The following is a 20,699-nucleotide window of genomic DNA, read 5'->3' as shown; positions in this document are numbered from 1 at the left end:
GAACTTGTAATAAAAAAAATGTATTCATAAAATGTAGTCATATTTTGTTGTTTAAAACATCTGTTCATTAAGTAACCTTTATAATCAGAGGAAATGAAAAGTTTGCACCATGGTTTGCACTGACGTCAGGAAGATAAAGGCGGTCTATTCGACACACAGCACTGCTGTCTGTTCGCGGTTGCTGTGTATGCTACGCGACTTCCTGGTGCTCTTCGTAGATTTGGACTGCTTTAGTGTTTCTTGTGCAGTTGCTGGTAGACTGGAGTACACCTATGATGATGATGAACCAGAGTGGTAAACAGACTAGAACCGTTCGATACCGAGAATGAGACTAGGACAGCTGACGCCAGTGGCATATAGGTTTGATTTTGAAATTGGTGGGGACGGGGACATCAATATTTAATATATTTAAAGTTTTGATCGAAAATATTGCTAGGGATATATCAGTGTCACTGGATATTGGTAGGGACACGTCCCTAGCGTCCCTACTAAATTCTACGCCCCTGGCTGACGCTACTGACAGCACTTACGAAAGAACTACTTCTACAATATGACTGTTCTGTGCTGTAAGTACGAAATATCGCATGCCACATGCTACGTTTAGTAACGTTATGTCCCTATTAGTTTATTTACGTATAGTGAGTACTTTTGTTGTTCGACGTGTTCTAATCTAGACGGCCAGTGTGTCGTTTATCAGAACACCATCGCTTTACATCCGACTTTACATGCTACATACAACTTTCCAGTAACCTGCGCGTAAAAAAAAAGTCAATTAAATGTTTATATTTAAAATATATTCAAAAATGTACTACCAAAACTTTCTTTCTTTCTTTATGTATGTATATATCATGTATCGTATCGTATGTATATCATGTATCGTAGGCTATGTACAGTATGTAGTACAAGGTCATGGGTTCGATCCCTAGTGAATGCATGACGAGATCAATTGAATAGGCCTATCTTGTATATCGCTTTGGATAAAAGCATGTGGAAATTAAGTCTAATAAATCGAGAAATGAGAACTAAAATTTAAATTTGGTTCCCTCACAGGAATGATACCTGCCCTCACCTATGTTTTCTAAGTTGACGTCATGACGAAGAGATCCCGTCGAACACTAGATCAGGATGATCCTCTGTGCTGTTGTGAGTACATTGATCGCCATGGCGGGCGCAGTCACATGGCAGCATGTTGCTGTGACTGTGAGGATTTGGATGAGGCTTGTGACAGGTGAGCGAGGGTCCACTAAAATAGCACTTTGGATTCATAGATTTCTACTTAGGGTCTGTTCACACTTGTAGTTCGGTTCTCTTGTTTTAATTAAAAAGAAACCGATATATATTTGAGACCGAACTTTCCAAACATTCAAAACAATGCTGTGTTCTGGGTTAAATGCGCTCATTGTATCTTAACCACCTGAGAACTCACAAAACAGCGGCAGGAATTTCTCCACTGCACACACAAACAAAGATCTGCTGCAAGGAGATGGTGTTTTTCGACTCCTGTAGTACCAAATTGTAATGGGCCACGTAGCTCTTATTACGAGAAAAATCTGATTTTCTCGAGCACTCTCTCCTTTGTAGGGACGCATCTTGTGACATCACGTCCTGTTTTTGTTTTTTTGAGAGTGTTTTTGGTCCATGTTGCATATATATATTTCAGTCGAACTGCACCAGAGTTCACTTGGAACCCCTGAAAATGTGGGTCTCGGTCCACTTGTTTTGTGCGTGCCAAGGTTCGGATGGCAGCTTTTAATACTTATTCAAATGAACTGCACTGTCAGAGCAATTGCACCAGAGATCATTTAAATCAAACCAAACCTGCCAAGTGTGAACACACCCTTAAAGGGTTAGTTCTCCTAAAAATGAAAATTCTGTTATTAATTACTCACCCTCATATCGTTCCAAAACCGTAAGAATTTCTGCATCTTCGGTATACAAATGAAGATCTTTTTGATGAAACATGAGAGCTCCATTAACCGCTACACAACTGACACTTTGATGCTAAAAAAAGTTCATAAAGAGATTGTGAAATGGTTTAGCCCACATTTTCTGAAGAGACTATGAACATTGAGTTCAACTGAACCTACTTGACGCACGAGAACAAACCTCTTGCAGAAGCTCAAACGTGCTGCGTTACACACGAGAATGAACCTCATTGGTTCTCAAACATCAAGGAAACATGCTTGATCTTCTGTTTAACATAACTGATGTGTGAGTTGAAAAGCCTAATTTCATTATTTTCATGATATATAGTGTTTGAGTCTCTTCAGAAAATTTGGAATAAACCGCTCAATTCATATGGATTAGTTACATGATCTCTTTATGAACTTTTTGAAGGGTCAAAGTGGTAGTTGTGTTGCTGTCAATGGAGGGACAGACAGCTCTCAGATTTTATCAAAAATATCTTCATTTGTGTTATGAAGATGAACGAAAGTCTTACAGGTTTGGAATATGACACGAGGGCGAGTAAATGATGAAAATTAAAGGTGCTAAATGTAACGTTTCTTCTAAAATGAATCCTTTTTTTATTGCCTGTGTGTAAAGGGGTTGTAATCACACATTACAATGATCCACTTGTCGGGTTTTGCTATTACCTCTGAAGGCCAGTATTCCTATTTCTATGTGAAGTCTCCGGGTCGGATTTTCTGCGAAATCCATCGGATGTGACGTGCATGCGCGCTCCCGAGCCTCTCTCCTTTTTATATACAGTGTATGCGACGGCACTGCAGCTAAACGACATGGAGCCTGATAACACCAAACAACGACCTGCCTCCAGCACAACACACACTCCAACACAAACTCCACATAAATATACAAAACAAAAATGTATCTGCTGAAGCTCGTCAGGCCAAACGTCAAATCGGATCGACTTAGGACGAAAACACGGATCAACATCGGCAGAGCGTTTGAATTATGGAGAGACCTCCGCTATTTTTATTGTGATAAATTACAAGTTTTCAGATATGCTGATATACATAATGGTAAACTGTAATGAAATAGCAAGGTAAACTACAACATACATGAGACATGAAATTAATACAAAAGACTGTTCCAGGATAACAAAAAGTAGGTGCTTTAGGATGTAACTTTTATTTTATGTAGCCTACTAGATCTACTGTCTAACGTCACTCATCCCACTACTATCATATTGTTTATAATTTTCAGACACATTCAGTACAGTAATGTTACTTCCTACGTTCTTACTGTTACACTGAAATTGTTCAGTCTAGTTCACTAACCGTTTTCGTTATCACATTCATCTATGTTGACATTGCTGCCTGATTGTGAAAGATACACGAATAGTTAGTGAAATGCCTTATGCTAACACCACATGTCGACTAAATGCAGTCAATGTAACGTTATCATGGTACGAGCATGGAGCATTAGTTCAACTCAAGCTGATAAAAGTAGCCTATTATTGTAACGTTGCAGTGGGAGTTTACACGAGTTTCCAGCATGTTGTGTGATGCTTTCTCCGGTCAGTTGAAAGTCTCAGTGTGGCCGGTACCATGAGTGCTCGCTCTTGAGTTCGAGCACGCGCAAGAGCACAAGCGCTCTTGTAAAAATTGGTTGCAATCTGAAACATCACCGATAGAGGCCTCTAAAAAATACACATAGCACCTTTAACAGAATTTAAATTTTTGGGTGAATGACCCCTTTAAATATAGTAAAATGTGTTAAATGAAGAATATGATAGAATATTTTATTTTCCAGATGGATGAAGAAGGAGTCTCAAAATCCAGGCTCTCTGTCTCGGGTAGTTGCCACGATCAGTGATCGTCTGCGGGTGCCCTGGATATCTGGTGCCCAACAAGTTGATCTATCGTTGATCCCTCCTCTTATTCTCCTTCCTGTTTTTTTGCACATTGCAGCTTTGCACTACCTGCTGGGTATTGTAGTGCTAACAGCAGTGCCCATCATGGTCATTTGGTACTACTACTTTACTCACCGAAAGAAAGGACGCACTTTATTCTTCCTCAGCCTCGCCCTCTTCTCCCTCTTCTACATGTTCTACCTCTTCATCACCGAAGTCGTCCCTCACGGTGATGTGAATCATCTTCAGTTGTGCGCTGTGACGGCGGGTGTTGCTCTTACGGTCATTTCTCTCATAATCACCAAGAGGGGGCCGGGCTACGTCAGGCCTCTTCCATCTGACACTCATAGTACAGTGACCTATCACAAACCACCACCTGATGTAGATGCTGCCTATCTAAACGGAGAACAGCACCAGGTGGTGATAGCCAATCACGCCAGTCCTCCTGAACAAACTGATGAATCTGGGACAGCACAGGAGAGTGTTCAGAGGAGGAACTGGTGTACAGTATGCAAAGTGGTGCGTCCCCCGAGAGCCGGACACTGCAGGATCTGTGGAGTCTGCATCCTGCGTCTGGACCACCACTGTGTCTGGTGGGTTCCTTATTCAAGAGGGTCTCAGTTATTATTATCGGATTAGTTAATTCATTCATTAATATTAATTTCATCTGCAGGTAACATGTTTCATGCAAAAATCACAAGACAAAACTAAGCATAAAGAAAATAAAGCCTGTGATTAGCACCATTAGTATTTCGGCATTTAATTACTTTAAACACAAACATAAAATTAAACAAATTTTTCTCCTCAAGTTCTCATTATTGTAGCATGAAAAATATCTAATTTTGCAACTAAAATAAGATATATTATTTAAAGTGCTTTTTTACATTTAAAGTATTTAGCAATTTGTACATTTAATTTAATAAAAAAAAAAGAATTTAATTTGTGTATATTTATTTAATTTGTATTTATAATACTGGCTTCTACCTTTAATTTATGCTGATTGTAATGTATGTGAACATATAATATACATTTTATTTTACGCTTAATTTTAAAAATATATTTTTTGCAAGTCATCAAATATAATTATAATAATTTGTATAATTAATAATAATTTTATAATTAGAAAATATATGAGAGTATAAGATTATTTTTATTTAATTTGACATGAAAATGTCAAAATAGTGTTTTAATTAAACACAAACATAAAATTAAACGCATTTTCTCCCCAAGTTCTCTTTATTGCAGCATTAAAAATATCTAATTTTACTAAAAAAAGGAAAAATAAATATTTAGTAATTTGTACATTTAATTTAAAACATTTAGTAATTTTATAAATTTGTTTGTATTTATAAAACTGGCTTCTGCCTTTAATTTATGCTGATTGTAATGTATGTGTACATATAATATACGTTTTATTTTATATTTAATTTTAAAAATGTTTTTGTAATTCATCAAATATAATTGTAATAATTTGTATAATTAATCGTTTTATAATTAGACATTTTAAATATAATACGATTTTTTGAAAATATTTTAATTTCATTTCACATGAAAATAATGTCACAATGCAAAAAAGTTAATGGTGCTAAAATATGGTACATTTTCATGCAATATTTTTCAAGTACACTTGATTTTTTTTTTTTGTCATGAAAATGTATACATTAGCATTACCAGAATTTTGAGAAATGATGTATTACCTGGCTTTGTGTTTCTTGTGCTTTGTTAATTGGACTTTTAGTTTGCATTTGACATGGTTCTGTTCCTGTTTCCTGTCGTGTGTCTTTTTCGTAGTCCTTTTGTAGTTTTTCTAGTTGATTAGTTCTGTGATCATTCCCAGGTGTGTCTTGTTTGCCTATTATCACTCTAGTGTTCAAAAATGTTTCTGTGTTGCTTGTTGAGTCAATCAGGTTTTTTGTGTCCTGTGAAATATCTTGTTCTTCGTGTAAACATATGTGTAACGGAGACAGTGAGTTGATCTCACTCTCTGCGTTCTTCTTATTCTGTGTAACTGATATGTGTAAATGAATCTCCAGGTCTCAGTTCGGTGTCTTGTTGGTCATTTTGTTTTTGTGGTAGGATCAACAGCTGTGTGGGACAGGCCAATCACCCCAGTTTCCTTCTGATGCTTGTTTTCTTTCTGCTGACGTCGCTGTACGGGATCAGTTTGGTTCTTCGAAGCGTGTGTCCCCATCAGAGTGTGATGACGGCACTGCTCTACTGTCCTGACGTCTACAAGCAGTACAGGTGTGGATTCAACAACAAAACACACACAAATGCTTCTGCTGTTTAAACCTTTCTATTCACCACCTCAATTCCTTCCAGTTCATTAGTTATTGATGAAAAAAGATGATTTTCTTTTCTGGAAAGTCACTTTAAAATAGTAAATTTAATGGAATTTTGTTGCCTTTCTGTTTGTGTAAACTGCTCCAAATGCACCATATCAGTGTTTCGCAGAATCATTGAGGGTTAAGAGAACCAAATTCTGAATTTCCCAAACATCATCTGCCATTTTACACACACACACAGTATTTTTTTATATACTATTATAGTATTTATTAACATTTTGAATTAGCTTTATTTTATATATTCTTTTTTTAATTTTCATTTAAGTTTTAGTAATTATTTTTGTTTGTTAGTTTCTATTTAGCTTTTTTATTTCACTTTTAGTAACTAGTACTTCCCAACTCAAACTTTTAATGAATTATTTCAGTTAGTTGCCAACGCTACATTTCTAATTTTGTAAAAGTTTAAGTTTTTCATTTAATTTTTATATTGTATCTCAATTAACAAAAAATATTTTTTATAATTTAGGATTAGTTATAGATAACAATTACAACACAACTCAAATTAAAAGGGCAAAATTGAAAGAGCTAAATTAAAGTTTCTTTAACATGGAACAAATTACACATCACCTTTACATTCGGCGTGAGACGGAAGTTGCAATAGTCATTTCTTCCCTATTGTGACGTGTCCAAGTGAAAGGACATCTTGAACAAGAAAAGAGTGCATTAGTGCCAGTCCACTTTTTCAGCAGCGCTGGTTCTGGAAGTGTTTTTTCTATTCACTTCTCCCATATGGATTTTTAAAAGTATTCGTTAACGCGCTATAAGCCATGAACCAAACCTAACCAGCAATGAGGTGAATCACAACATTACAAACTTTGATTTAAATCAAAAAAACATTTGAAAATTTGACAAAAATACAAAGGGACAAGACTGTGTACTTAAAGGAATAGTTCACTTAAAAATGAAAATTCTGTCATTTACTCAGAAAAAAAAATACTATGGAAGTCAATGGGGTCCATCAACTGTCTGGTTACCGTCATTCTTCAAAATATCATCTTTTGTGTTCAGCAGAAGAAAAATTCATACAGTTTTGAAACCACTTGAGGGTGAGTAAATGATGACCGAATTTAAATTATTTAACTATTCCTTACGGCTTTAGTGGGGGAAAAGCTACAATCCCATGAAGCGTTGCGAACCGCATAAACAATGAAGAAATATTAAACTACAAATTATATATAATTATGGGCTGATGGCTTCAACAGAAGCTAATACCATTGATTAACAACCTCGTAGCTCACAACAATCTGTCTTTTAAGATTTATAAGTTATCATTAATGGAGAAAAGACAGGTTGTCCCGCCCTCGCGCCAGTAAACATGCCATCAGAGAAGAGATCTCACTGCAAGAGGGAAGGGAAGTTATTTTGATTAAAGATAATGAGGGCACATGACATTTAAAAAAAAAAAAGGTGTGCAATCTGTGCATGGATAAATCATTTATAATGCATACGGCAATATTTCATTTAAAAAAAACAAGATTTTAATTGCATGGTGACTAAATTTTGTTCCTCAAGTTTAATATGACTGTTTATAGCAGCATTTTTTTGTATTTATGGTATTAATAATGTAACAATAATCAACTCGTTTGTATGTGTTTCTGTCGGCCAGTTCTGCTCTGTGTTTCACCTGTGCCTGGTACAGCAGTATTGTGACGGGAGGTTTACTGCACCTGCTGATCTTACAGCTCCTCAACGTCAGCTTCAATGTGACCGAACGTGAGGCACGCCTGGCTCTGAGAGAGAAAACCGGTCGCAGACGTCTCTGGGGTCTGGTCATCGACACCGGCACCTACTCCCGAGGTTTCTGTAGTAACTGGACTGAATTCTTAACCATGAGTAAGGCTTCAGAGCTGTCAAACCATAAACCATCAGATCTGGTGTAGACATTAAACTGGCAGTGTCTGCTGATGGAAAAGTCTGTCTTTAAAGTGAATTATCACTTATATACTACAGTGAAGTATAATGTTGTGCTACTTAATGCCTTCAACATCCATTCCGGAGTCAGTTTTATGGCTCGAAACGTTGTGGTCAAGGTCTCATCAAGAGTCAGGTGAATGTTGTGGAACAGTAGATGGCAGTGTTGTAGTATAACATCTCTCCTAGTGTAATTCAGTATCTAGTGCTTCATTACTTTGCGGTGGATAGTGTTTACACATGACTTGACATTACAGATATTATGTGAAGTTGTCCTTAAATATTTTTTTTTTCTAATACAAAATTCTTTTTAGTAATTTCACTCAGAAGGAACCCTTTGAAACATTCATTTGTATTTAGTTTTTACAATTTTCCAATAAGGTTTCATTTGTTAATGTTAATTTCAACATTCACTAATACAATTTTTAAAATCAAAATGATCTGTTAGCATTAATTAATGCACTGTGAACTAGCATGAACAAACAGTAAACAAATGTATTTTTATTAACAAAGATGAATAAATGCTGTAAAAAAATATATTGCTCATTGTTAGTTCATGTTATTTAATGCATTAACTAATGTTAAATGAGACCTTATTGTGAAGTGTTACCACAAATATGCATTTCTGGTTTGCATTCACTGCTAGTTGGATCAATTATGTATTGTACTGTCTAATATTTGATCTCTCAACTCCAATATGTGAATGCACAGTCAATGTCAAACATTATTTAGTGCCCTTTTGGGACATCAGAAGTGATGCAACAATGCATCTATATCCAGACATATCACAGCTTTAAAACTGTCATCTCAGTATGAATGTTTCATGTTGAGCTTCATGTTTGTTGTTCTCTCTCTCTCTCGTTCTCTCTCTCTCTCTCTGTGTGTGTGTTTTCTTTTCATGTGCTTCAATTGAGGATAAATCTATGCTGCTTACCATCCAGCTACATTTCAGTGTTTTTGAATCAGTTGTTTTCCTTCCATTAAATGCCTTCTAAGCACAGAAGCACATAAAGAAGCCGTTCAAAATCCGGATGTTTATTTGTCTCATGCGAGACGGTTTTATAATGTAATGCATTTCATTCTCAAAGTTGTTCAATTAAACTGTTCCATAGAAAAATTAACGAGCGTAAGAAGATTAAACACGTTGGCTCATCAAGCTGCAGATGTTGTCAATGTCATTTAATGATGTGATGTAAAGCTTGGTATTTGCAGCCTGTGTGCTGGTTAAAGAGGATTTACGGACCGCCACAGGGAGTCCATAGGGGAGGCGCGGAAGTCAGGCAAAATCTCAGAGACTTTACGTCTGAGTTGATCTCTGCGTTCCTCTCTTTCTTTCTCCTCTCGTAAGACAACAGGAAGACGCCTCCAGCTAGCAAAACACTTCTTGACAGCTCTCCTACAAAGCCCAGAGAACCAGAAGTCAGAGCAAACTTTAAATTCTTTTAGAACTACACAAGTTCATCTCTAGATTTGGCCTTATGGTGCAGTAAACTGTCACACATTCACACTTATACGAGGTAAAGACCTGCTGTTGTGCTCCTCTGCCCGCTGCTCATTGTCCCAGGCTGTTATTCGCTCTTCTGTTGCGTGATCTAGCAGTGCCGTGAACGCCTTCCTCTGGGTGTGTATCCTGTGGAACCGCTCGGCTCGTGCTTCCAGTATACAACACAGATCTTTTAACTGGTAAGTATTGAAATCAAAGGCAGAAAATTGCTCATACTTAAGGATTTATTAATATTACTAACCCTAAATATTAAACTTAGGCACTTAAATATGGGCCAGTAAGAAACCACCCAGAAAACATTAGTAACCACATGGCCAAGTCCTTGTTGGTCAGTTCTGGTGATAATTTCTTCAGAAAATGTAAAGATAATAAATAAAGCACATTAGAATTTTTTTATGTATTAATTTAATTAATATTATTTTAATTTCCTTTATTACAAATAATACAATATAAGGAATCTATAAAGAAATATATATATTTAAATGCATATATATTTACAACAAACAAACAAAATTTTTTTTATTAATAAATATGTATTATTTATTTATTATAAACAATACAATTAATTATATGCCTATAAATTAATAAACAATAAATATGTATTTAATTTATTATGAATAAATAAACATTTTAATAAAGTTATAAGACGATAAGACACTTTGTGGCTATACCAAATTTAATTATAATATGCCTCAAAAATTGTTTAATTTATTATATAAAATACACTTATTTATTTATGTCTATAAAAAATATTAATATTAATGAATGAATACATTTGAGTTATTTATAAATGTATTTATAATAAATCGATAAGACAATTTAAAAAAACTAATATTAATATCAAAATAATGGATACATAATACATATTTATTATAAATTAACTAAATTATTTTTAATAAGTCGATAAGACACACCTTGTGGCTATCCCAAATTAGGCTGTCTTAAAACCGGAATCTTTTCTAATCATTGACAGGTAATGCGTGTGTGTGGCGTTTTACCCTCGTCCAGCTCCACACGGCCCTCTGAAGCAGGATCCGGTGATACAGCTGGTTGGCACTGGCCTCTCTCTCTGCGTGGGCTTCATCCACACACTGCCGCCAAGAGCAGAAGCAGCTTCTCTGCAGAGCCAGAGTGTAATGATCCACCGCTCTCTGGAGGAGACCCGAAAAGCCAAAAGCACCCGAACATAAATAACTGCCAGATTTAATTAACAGTGTCATCATCTCATGCACTCCCATGGTTTATATGGATCGCAAACTTTCCCTGCTGACTTCCTGTGAGAACTGTAAAGATAGAGGCACATGCAACTAATTGGACCTTGAGGTTTCTGTTCTCATGGATGTGGATCAATATCTAAACAACAATGCAAATTCTGAATTCAAAGCCATTCCGTCATCTGTTTCTCTCTCTGTGTCTTTCCTCTCAATCTCTCCCTCTCGGTCGCTCCACCCTGCATCTCAGATATCCGCTCTGTTTATTTATTTTGGAAACAGGTGGTTAGCCAGGTGGAAACGCAACAGTATACTGTAAACATCATTAAAATTTGGGGAACGGACCAAGAGTTAATGCAATGCAACAGCTGGTCTTCCTGTCTGTGTGTGAGCGGCCATAACTCTTTGGATGAATAATTGAGTGTGTGAGAATCTGTCTGGAAGGCAGGCGAATGGCCTGCATTGTTACTGTAGGGCATGAATGTGTGTGTGTGTGTGTGTCTGCAGCAGCGCTGACCTGTGTGTTGACATGGCTTTGCTCCAGCAGGAGTTTCCATGGTGCCAGGCCTCGGTGCAGTAACAGGGTTCTGAGGTAGTGCTGGGCCGCCCGCCTCGACAGTTCCTGTTCCCATTCTGCTCTCTTCTGCTTCTCAAGCTCCTTCTAAGTTCACATAAACACGGTTCCTTAAAACGAATAAACTAAAAAGCTGTGTGCATAAACATGATAAATAAATTAGATGTACATTTTTGTTTACATTTTCTAGATGCGCTTGCTTATGCAAAACTCGTTGGCTATGTTGAATGTGGCTAAGTTATTCTGAATGTTTTTTAGCATACTCTAATCAGTTGCTAGGGCGTTCCGGTTGGTTGCACACTGGCAATCTGGTCCCTAGATGAGGCTTGTGATATTTTTCACCAATTCCATCATCCCTAAAAGCTGAAAATCACCAGAACGAGCTGAATTACAGTTATTTGCCTGTAGAAAAGTGAAAACGCACCTCTCCTTAACAAGCCGCAAGATTTGAGGCATCACTCATGTACGGAACACATACAGTGCAGCTACCATTTAATCGCTATTAATAATAACATAATCTAATTATGTAAAGCCTATAAATCCATGATAATTCCTCAGACCAATTCCACAGACCTTCCTCTGCTGCCTTTTCTCTTCCTTCTTCCTCTCTACCTCCTTTTGTTTCTCTTCTTCCTCAGCTCTGAGCCTTTCCTCCTCAGCTGCCTTCATTTGAGCCTAAAGAACAAAAAAGGAGAGGTTTGTGTCATCACATACACATACACTTATTTCCATCCTTCAAGAGAAGCAAGTCTTACCAGTTTCTCCTCCTCCTTCTGTCTCCTCTGCTCCTCAATCTCTTTCCTGCGCTTGGTGCGCTGGCGTGCTCGTTCCTCCATGGCTGAAAGAAACGAAAAAAAGGAAGGTGAGAGATAGAGTAGGGGGGGTGACAGAGACATCAGTTAAGGGGCGAGATTAAAGGGTCACTGTGAAGTTCTGCAGTATGTTCTTCTGATCTTATGGTTCTTTGGTACAAGTTTGTTTGTGTTGCTTGAATTTGCATTCAAGGCGGTATTCCATGTCACACCAACCGACTTTGCTCAAAATCTCACTTTCATTTCTAGTGTTTTAAGTCGTATTGCAACCAGAATTAGAAATTAACCAGGGCTTGAAGCAAAAATGGCAACAAAATTGACTAAAATGTTCCAGATATATCAAATATGGGGGGGGGGGGGGGGTAATTATATTGAAGTTAAATTATATAGTATATCCGTTTAGAAAATACAAGCTCACCAATGTGAAGTTCACCAGAATGAGAAACTTACAAAGTTGAATTAAAAAAATTATACTCAACAAAATGGGCTTTTCTTATAAAATGTTTGTCATTTATAAATTTAATTTAAGTATAGGAGGTGGAAAAACATTTGGTAACACAATTACCGTGTACAAAAGTCTGGGTTTTGAATATAAGGCCTTGTGTTTGCCGAGGAACATTGTGGAGCAGATCTGGTGTGCATTTCCCAAAAGCAAATATGGCCGCAAGTTCCGTTGTTGTTACCAACAGAGGTCAATGGAACTTGCGACCATTTTTGTCAAACGATACTTTTGGAAAACGCACCCATGAGCAGGACAATAACTTGTCAGTTTTTCAGTGTGAGAAAAATCTCATTGGTCATCTTGTTGTGCCAATGCCATGACAGTCAGCCTCACAGATTGATAAATAATATCATAAATGTTGGATGCTGTTGTAGAGTCGGTAGGGGCTTTTACTCAGCAGAATGTTGAGTTGTGGGGGCTGTTAACAACCTCCCGCTGAGACACACAGACATGTGCGCCAACCCACTCAGATTCTCAAACAACCCTGATTATCGAACAAATATGACTTTGCGTTCAAAAAAAAATGAAATTTGAGGTTTAACACATGGAAGAGGTATTGTGCGGTTTTGGTATTGTTCTGGGCTTGCATAGTGGATTATGAATGTATAGCTATTATGTGCATCTGTATTCAATGCATTCAGCATCAGAGTGTTTAAATCTAGGGAATGGCCATGAAATTAATATTCCATTCTTGGAACCACCATAGTGACAGTTTTTCTAACTGCTTGATTGTGTATGTGTACGGACTGACCTTGTACTGTAGGATGGGGAAGTGCTGAACGACGCAGAGATGATTTTTGGTCGGTGTGGCTGCTGGCGTTCTCCCCTGAGGCACTCTTTGTTCTGAGATTGTAAGGAGCATGAATATCTATGTGAAATTGTAACTAACAAACATTCTGTCTCTCACACACACACACACACACACACACATGGATAGAACAGCAGTGGGAAGTGACCCTTTGGTAAAATCTAGAGGGATTACATTAAAGTCCCCGTAAAGTCAAAATTAAGTATGTGTTCTGAGTTTGTCACACCACAGAAAAATGTGTTATTAGCCACCCAGCCAAATTTGAATGATAAAAAAAGCCGGCAAGTACATAAAATAAGCTATCAAAATCTTGAAAAAATGAGCAGTTTTCTCTGCTCTCAAACGCTGGGGGCGTGTCCGCTGGCTGCGCTGAAACCACGCCCACTCGCGGGAAAGCTGCACTCGACGGGACCCGCTACAGCCGAAATGGATGCTCCTAGCAGCTTATTAGGTTATTAGGTTATACCAAGCCATATTTGTTTGAGCCTCCAGAGCCTGAATCCGATTCAGAAGACATTGACCAAGGAAGTCAACATCGTCCCCCTCGCTCTGCAACAGAATGGTAAATTTTTTCTCTCCCTTTTATGCAAGTTAGCTAAGTTATATGTAAGTAAACGTTAACTAGCTTAACCTAACTTAGACAAATAAAGTTAGACAAGGCAACTTACACTCATTGGTGGGCACGCATTGCCGATGATGGCGCCAGTTGTCGGCGGGACGGGAGGATGAAGGCCGAGGCGAGAGATAGTCGGTGCGGCACCTTTCACCAGTAACAACGGATTATCTGTGAATCCCAGTTGTCTCCGACGAAAGTTTATAAAACTATCACGAGTAAAATGATCACTACAGAGGCGGGTTTGGCTGGTGATCCTCAGCTCTCCATCAAGGTGGCTCTTCACAAAATTAATCCACCTCTTCTTGATGTCGTCGTTTTTAGGAAATTTAAACAAGGACACCGATCTGTTTTGCAAATGATTGCATCCAAGTAGTACGCATTTCCGTGACGAAGGCATGGCTAGATAGCAAACTGTAGGCTGTAGTAACTGATAATAGTACTGACAGTAACTCGCAAATGAGCGCCAAACTGATGCGAATGTGCTCTATTTATATTGTTAGAGGGATCAGTATCAGTGCGTCATCGAGTAGGGGCGTGTCCAAGAGCTCCAGTGCGTCATCGAGCCCTGTTTTAGACCCGCCCAAAAAATCCGTGAAATTGCCAGGGTGAAAAACTGTTTAACGGTCTAACTCCACAATTCAGTACTTCACAGTTCACAGTCTTTGTAATATGTTTTAGCAATACATTTCTAACCTTTAGAATGTGTTTAGAATGTTTTGTTAAAATTGCCTTTACAGGGACTTTAAGCACTTGAAATAAGCAAATATTACATTCTGATCCACTCTGGTGCCTAAGGTGGATTTCTTACAGTATATTTATTCTGTCCTCTCCATGCAAATAATTAATCTCACAAAAAATAATTAATCTCACAAAAAATAAAAAAAGCCTATTTTAAAGGTGCAGTAAGCAATTTTTGAAAAACGCTATTGAAAAGTGAATCGGACCGAGCAGCAAAACACACTTGTAGCCATTCATAAAAATACATTTAGGGATTTATGAAATCAATGTAATAAATTTTTTTAGGGAATAATTGTAACATTTTAAAAGTATTTACTGTTACTTTTGATCAATTTAATGTGTCCTTGCTGAAGAAAAGTAAAGTAAAGTTATGCAAAAAACAAACAAACAAACAATTCTTTTGATTTTGGGAATATGCCACACACATATGAGGGTACCTTGGTTTTTCTGTACTTCTTGCAGCCTTTGTGTTGGGTTTAGGTGGACAGCATGTGCTGATATCTTCAGGCGGACCTGTTGCTAACAGTGCCGATTTCTCTGCCTCGTGTCTCAGTTCCAGAATGTTCTGTCTCTCTTGCAGATGCAGAATATGCTCCTGTTGCTCTTTCAGAAGGCGCCTCTGCTCTGCTACGGTTTGCTGAAGGGCCACATGGCCGTGTTTTATCTGTCCTCCGCTAAGCTCTGCACTTCCACTCCGGGTGGTCTTCTGCTGTTGCCCCTGAAGGGCCCGACGCAGCTCAGCCGATGAGAGAGCGGCATGACGTCGCGTTACCTGCCATGCTTGGGTGGGCGGGGCCTCTGAACGCCCAGTGCTTTTAGTGGCTTGTGCAGTGGGTGAACTGCTTTCTGGAGCTGCTGGCACTTCCTGTGGTGGGATGAAGAGTTTGTGGAATACTTTCATCAGAATAAAAATATATTTCAGTATATGTCCTTACCTGATGACTGATGTGTTCTGTAAGACTGAGTGTTTCAGGTGGGTTGGTAATTGGTGGAGATTTTTTCGCCCCTAGTTTCCCAGAAGTAGCCGCACTGATCAAGGCAGCCATTTTACATCGGGTTTCTTCTTGTTGTCGGAGAAGCTCCTTGCGATGACATTCTACCTGACACCACACAAGCCAATCACTGAGGCAGCGCCTCAAAAGCCTCCTGCGGTCACTCTCCACCGCCTGCTGACAGCGCCTGTGGGAATGACAGATATGACTTAAAACCAGTCTGACTGCCAAAGTTGCCAAGATGAATTAAAGCTTTTAATTAACCTTTAATTAAGCAATTAACATGCTCTTTTAGTCTAATCATTTAGTTAAAGAGCCATCGCTTTTCTTCCAAATGTTTATCAAGCCCTATATGACAGGCTTTTATAAATTGAGTTCTCCTGCCTGTGCTCCAGTCTCAGCTCTTCTTCAGTCCTTTCAGCCTCTTTTTCCTCTCTTCTGGCCCAAACAAGAGCCCGCCATGCCCGCCACGCCCTCAGCTGCCTCCTCCAATCACACAGCGCCGCTGCCTTGCCCATGCGCACCCTCCTCTCCATTATCACAGAATACCATGCCGCAAAATGCCTGTGCATGCACTAAAACATATGCAACCAGTCAAAAAACGGTATTTTACAGTCCAGTACTTGCACTTACAGTGTTCTTAGAAAGTAGTGGGCAATACAAGGTAACTACATGGGTTAAGGTTAGGTTTAGAGGTAGGTTCAGGGTTAGTACCCAGTTATTATGATAACTATAATAAATACATAGTATGTCCATGTAGGGCTGTAAAATAAAGTACTACCCAAAAAACACAAGTGTTCATTGCATACAATATAATTAAACTGTAATATCTTCTAACCTGCAAATTAAGAAGGTGAACTTTGGCTTCCAGGTTCTTTAGCTTAAGTTGAAGGTCTTTGTTCTGTTTCTTCTGTGCGGAATTATGACATTTTGAAATGACAGAGCACTCAGAGACCCTTTGTTTCTGAAGCTTTTCCCTCTCCCTGTGCAAGATTGAAATAAAAATGTCATGCAATCATCTCTTCAAAAATTTAAATGGCATTTAAATTGGAAAATTATATACAGTGGCCCCAAAAAGTATCTGGACACTTAAAAATGTATTCATGTCATTTCATTAAACAAGAAAATATCAAACCAAGTGACATTTATTTTAAAAAAGGACAAACACACTCTTCAAGAAAAAACATCAAACGTATTTAAAGAAATGTTTTGTTAGGTTTTAAACTATAATTCTGCATTTAAAATGTATTTAGACTCTTTCTGGTTAGCTTCCGATTCCAAGGCGCCCCAAAGCAGTCAGAAATATAGATATTTATTCTCCTTAAATGTACAACCAGATCCTTCCAGATCACCAACGGTCTTGTCCTAAAACCTCAATTGAGAAAAATAATCCTTGAATAATTAAATAATCATGCATATATTATAAAAAAAACTGCAGTGGATATAGTGGGACATTTGTTCCCCAGAGCCCCATTGTCCTTTGATCAGACCCTGGTATAAACTTAAGGGGAACTGACTTCATACAACCACAAAAAATATCCGTGTGAGCAGTAAAGATGAGAAGTGAAGTTAGTTGAGAAAGGGTTCAGATTTGTTTGCAGATGCCACTTTGTTTGATATGTTGACATTCATACATTTTTAACTGTGGTTAGGGTGTCCAAATACATTTGTGATTGTTGTACATGTTTCGTGTAAGCTTCTCCACACTCCTCTTCTCCTCCATCTCTCTGCGCAAGCGAATCATCTCCTGCTGTATCAGTTCTTCCTGTCTGCGTGCCTGCTGTCTCTTCTTTCTCTGCTTCTCCTGTTCCAGTTGCCAGGCTTCCTCTCGCACCTCCTTTAGCACTTCCTTCTCTTTACGCAGTTTGTCACGCTCTGCATCTCTGCGCATGCGGCTCTCCTTTACCTGCTTGTGACGCACCTCCATAGTGATGCTAGGGTTCCTCCATTTCTTCTTACTCAGGTCAGAGTCTACTTTGAGGTTCTCCATTATTCCAAAGTCCAACACCTCTGTGTCCATCAGGTCCTGGAGGAAATTGTGCACTACAGAGTTGTCCTCTTCCTGCGCTAGGTGAAAGTACATGTCTAAAAAACAAAATAGAAACTCCAGTTTAGTATTAAATTATTATTAACTACGAAAAAACAGTTTTCTGTAATTGAAATAAAGCTGAAATAAAATAAAATAACAAAATTAGAAATGTTACTAAAAATAAAAAATTTTAAATAAAAATGAATTATATAAATTTAAAAAAATGACAAAAGGACCTAACAAAATTTCTGGCAAAAAAAAGATACTTAATTTTTTTTAAAGTAAATAAATAATACTAAAATAACATTGGTTTAGATTTCATAAGATCTTTAAGGTAAACTTCAAGGAAAACAAGGCAGATAATTTGTTCATTTGTACCATCAAAGTTATTATAACTAGGCTGTGTAGTCTTAACAAGTTGTTTGGATTCTGAATCATCCTTTTTACTGGAACTCATCTCCTCTTCCTCCTCGTCATCATCCATTTCAAGCTCCAGACGTAACTTCTGGTTCATCCATTCACTTAGAATAGACTGAGCTGTGGAATACAAGAATGAGGACACGTCAGTATGATTCTGATTTTAAAAATCTGAATATGCATGAAGTGCTGAATATTATGAATAAGTTAAAGACTACCTTCACTGTATGCATCATCATGATCCTGTAGCTGTTCTACGCTCTGCAGGGCCATACTGTTTTTACCACCACGTGGTTTCTTCATGGGAAACACCTCTGCTACAGCGAACTCTGAAGCCATCTCCACCCTCTGAGGAGAATGAGAATACAACAAAAGTTTTAATTACAATATATATACATAAACACAGACACTGCATCTCTTGTGAAAGAAGTACACTTTAGCATACTTAAAAAAAAGAGTACTTATTACAGAAATTATATACTATAAGTTTTATAGTATAAGTTAAGATAATCTTGCAGAGACATCTCTTCTCTGATGATGTGTTTACTGGCATAATAGCGGCATCATGAGATCACAACAATAGCAAATGACAAAGATCCAATCAATTCCCGATTTACAAAATCAAGTCCAGCTCTACATTTTTTCTAGTTCGAGAAGCCATTTCACTCAGATACACATCACAATAGGGAACTATAACTATTGCAACTTACGTCTCATGCCTACTTTAAAATAATTTACTGAATGTGATGCTTTCAGACACTTTCGGAATATTAATTGCAATTGAAACAAAAATATTACGGAGGGCACTGAGACCTGGATCACTCCTCCATAGGCTTCTCTGTAATTGAAACTTGTCGGCCCAGAAAGTTAGTAAAGACAATGTTTAAAATAGTCCAAGTGACTACAGTGGCTCAACCATAAGTTTATCAAGCGACGAGAATACTTTTTGTGCGCAAAAATAACGACTTTATTCAACTATTCATTTTCTTCTGTGTGGGCCTCGGAGTGAGTTCACGTAGTGTAACAGCACAGCGCTTCTGGGTTGTACGTCATAACTTAGGCTCACTATTGGCCAGCATCACACACATGACCAGCGCCGGCTAATAGTGAGCCTACGTTCTGACGTACAACCCAGAAGCGCTGTGCTGTTACACTACGTGAACTCACTCCGAGGCCCACACAGAAGAAAATGAATAGTTGAATAAAGTCGTTATTTTTGCGCACAAAAAGTATTCTCGTTTAAACATTTTAAACATTGTCTTTACTAACTTTCTGGGCCGGCAAGTTTCAATTACAGAGAAGTCTATGGAGGAGCGAGACAGCTCTCAGATTTAATAAAAAATATCTTAAATTGTGTTCCGAAGATGAACGAAAGTCTTACGGTGTTGGAACAACATGAGGGTGAGTAATTACTGACAGAATTTTCATTTTTGGGTGTACTAACCCTTTAACTGTTTGGTTACCGACATTCTTCAAAATATCTTCTTTTGTGTTCAGCAAAAGAGAGAAACTCATACAGGTTTGGAAAAACTTGAGGGTGAGTAAATGATGACAGAATTTTTATTTTTTGGTGAACTATCCCCTTATGTGATATTCATTAATATTATATGATATGCAAGTACACATTCAATATAATCAAGAACACTTCTTTTTCACAAGGGATGGCATACATACACATTAATTTTCTGCATGTATTTAAAAGATTGAAATGTACCTTTACCCACTGTTTTATGTCATTCTCATTCAGCTGCACCTGCAATATAAAATATAAATTCAGCTATGACCAGTGTTTCAATTCAAAATAGACGAGTCATCAAAGTGTTATCATAAGCTGATCATTGAATCAAAAGGGGTTCAGGCTTGTTGATGCCTGAAGTTGACATAAATGGGATATTTTGTCACACTGGCCTCACACATCTAATCCCTGACTAATAATATGCCGTCTCACCTTAAACTGGCTCTATTGCGGATAGACCTAAAGGGGTTTGCATTGCACATTTGAGCTGAATCCTTCTGCTGAGTTACAAATCCATTCATTCATTACTAATAATAACCAATGTGCATAACCAAAGATAACCCGAGTGTGACATTTATTTAGATTAATACCTCTGGCTGAATATTATAAAAAGGGAAACACTACCAAGAAGCTAAATGTGAAGAACTGTGTGAGCAAAGAGGAAGCAGGTTTTACTCGCCTTATTACTGCCTGGTGTTTTAGTCTTTGTTGTTTTCCAACGAAAAATATCCGGTCGGAGAGCCATGGTCTTTTGTACATGGGCATGCGTTTGGATTGTAAAATAATATAATATATTTTATAACATGTTTGCAAAGTATATACAGTAGCAATTTACAATATGGTTATACAAAATTTAGCTTCATCAAAACATTCATGTACTTCAGTGAGAAACTTTTCACACAGCAATGGA

General features: G+C 37.7%; 2 protein-coding genes across 3 annotated transcripts; one reads left to right on the top strand and one right to left on the bottom strand.

Moving 5' to 3' along the window:
- Positions 1–547: 547 nt before the first annotated feature.
- Positions 548–8,301, top strand: zdhhc23b (zinc finger DHHC-type palmitoyltransferase 23b). Of its 2 annotated transcripts, none has more exons than XM_056248897.1 (5): positions 548–566; positions 1,051–1,228; positions 3,715–4,407; positions 5,900–6,058; positions 7,766–8,301. In XM_056248897.1, exons 2-5 carry the CDS (start codon positions 1,092–1,094, stop codon positions 8,037–8,039), a joined length of 1,263 nt encoding a protein of 420 aa, XP_056104872.1. In that variant the 5' UTR covers positions 548–566; positions 1,051–1,091; the 3' UTR covers positions 8,040–8,301. The 2 variants fall into 2 exon arrangements, with proteins under 2 accessions (XP_056104872.1, XP_056104871.1); XM_056248896.1 differs by having other exon boundaries at positions 549–566; positions 5,891–6,058.
- A 629-nt stretch (positions 8,302–8,930) lies between these two features.
- Positions 8,931–20,534, bottom strand: ccdc191 (coiled-coil domain containing 191). The gene is made up of 16 exons (XM_056249413.1): positions 20,469–20,534; positions 19,988–20,050; positions 18,492–18,621; positions 18,235–18,393; positions 17,510–17,912; positions 16,666–16,810; positions 16,212–16,402; positions 15,771–16,014; positions 15,273–15,700; positions 13,425–13,516; positions 12,115–12,197; positions 11,933–12,034; positions 11,303–11,446; positions 10,573–10,725; positions 9,596–9,750; positions 8,931–9,466 (listed from the first exon to the last, which is right to left on the bottom strand). The coding sequence occupies exons 1-16, from the start codon at positions 20,532–20,534 to the stop codon at positions 9,295–9,297; spliced, it is 2,730 nt and encodes a 909-aa protein (XP_056105388.1). The 3' UTR covers positions 8,931–9,294.
- Positions 20,535–20,699: the final 165 nt, after the last annotated feature.

The sequence above is a fragment of the Rhinichthys klamathensis genome, unplaced genomic scaffold, assembly GCF_029890125.1.
Source record: "Rhinichthys klamathensis goyatoka isolate OS25496 unplaced genomic scaffold, OSU_Roscu_1.1 h1tg000059l_1, whole genome shotgun sequence".
In the NCBI taxonomy this organism is placed as follows: Eukaryota; Metazoa; Chordata; class Actinopteri; order Cypriniformes; family Leuciscidae; genus Rhinichthys; species Rhinichthys klamathensis.
The sequence above is the reverse complement of the archived record's forward strand: the minus strand, read 5'-3'. Positions and strand labels throughout refer to the sequence as shown.

Bases quoted from the DNA above. Each gene is read 5' to 3' on its own strand.
- ccdc191 (XM_056249413.1), bottom strand. From the start codon at position 20,534: ATGGCTCTCCGACCGGATATTTTTCGTTGGAAAACAACAAAGACTAAA. The intron at 16,403-16,665 runs GTTAGAAGATAT...CATATGTTTTAG, and splicing joins TTCACCTTCTTAATTTGCAG to TGCATGCACAGGCATTTTGC. The intron at 15,701-15,770 runs GTAAGGACATAT...ATCCCACCACAG, and splicing joins CAGAACACATCAGTCATCAG to GAAGTGCCAGCAGCTCCAGA.
- zdhhc23b (XM_056248896.1), top strand. From the start codon at position 1,092: ATGACGAAGAGATCCCGTCGAACACTAGATCAGGATGATCCTCTGTGC. The intron at 1,229-3,714 runs GTGAGCGAGGGT...TTTATTTTCCAG, and splicing joins TTGGATGAGGCTTGTGACAG to ATGGATGAAGAAGGAGTCTC. The intron at 6,059-7,765 runs GTGTGGATTCAA...TCTGTCGGCCAG, and splicing joins GACGTCTACAAGCAGTACAG to TTCTGCTCTGTGTTTCACCT.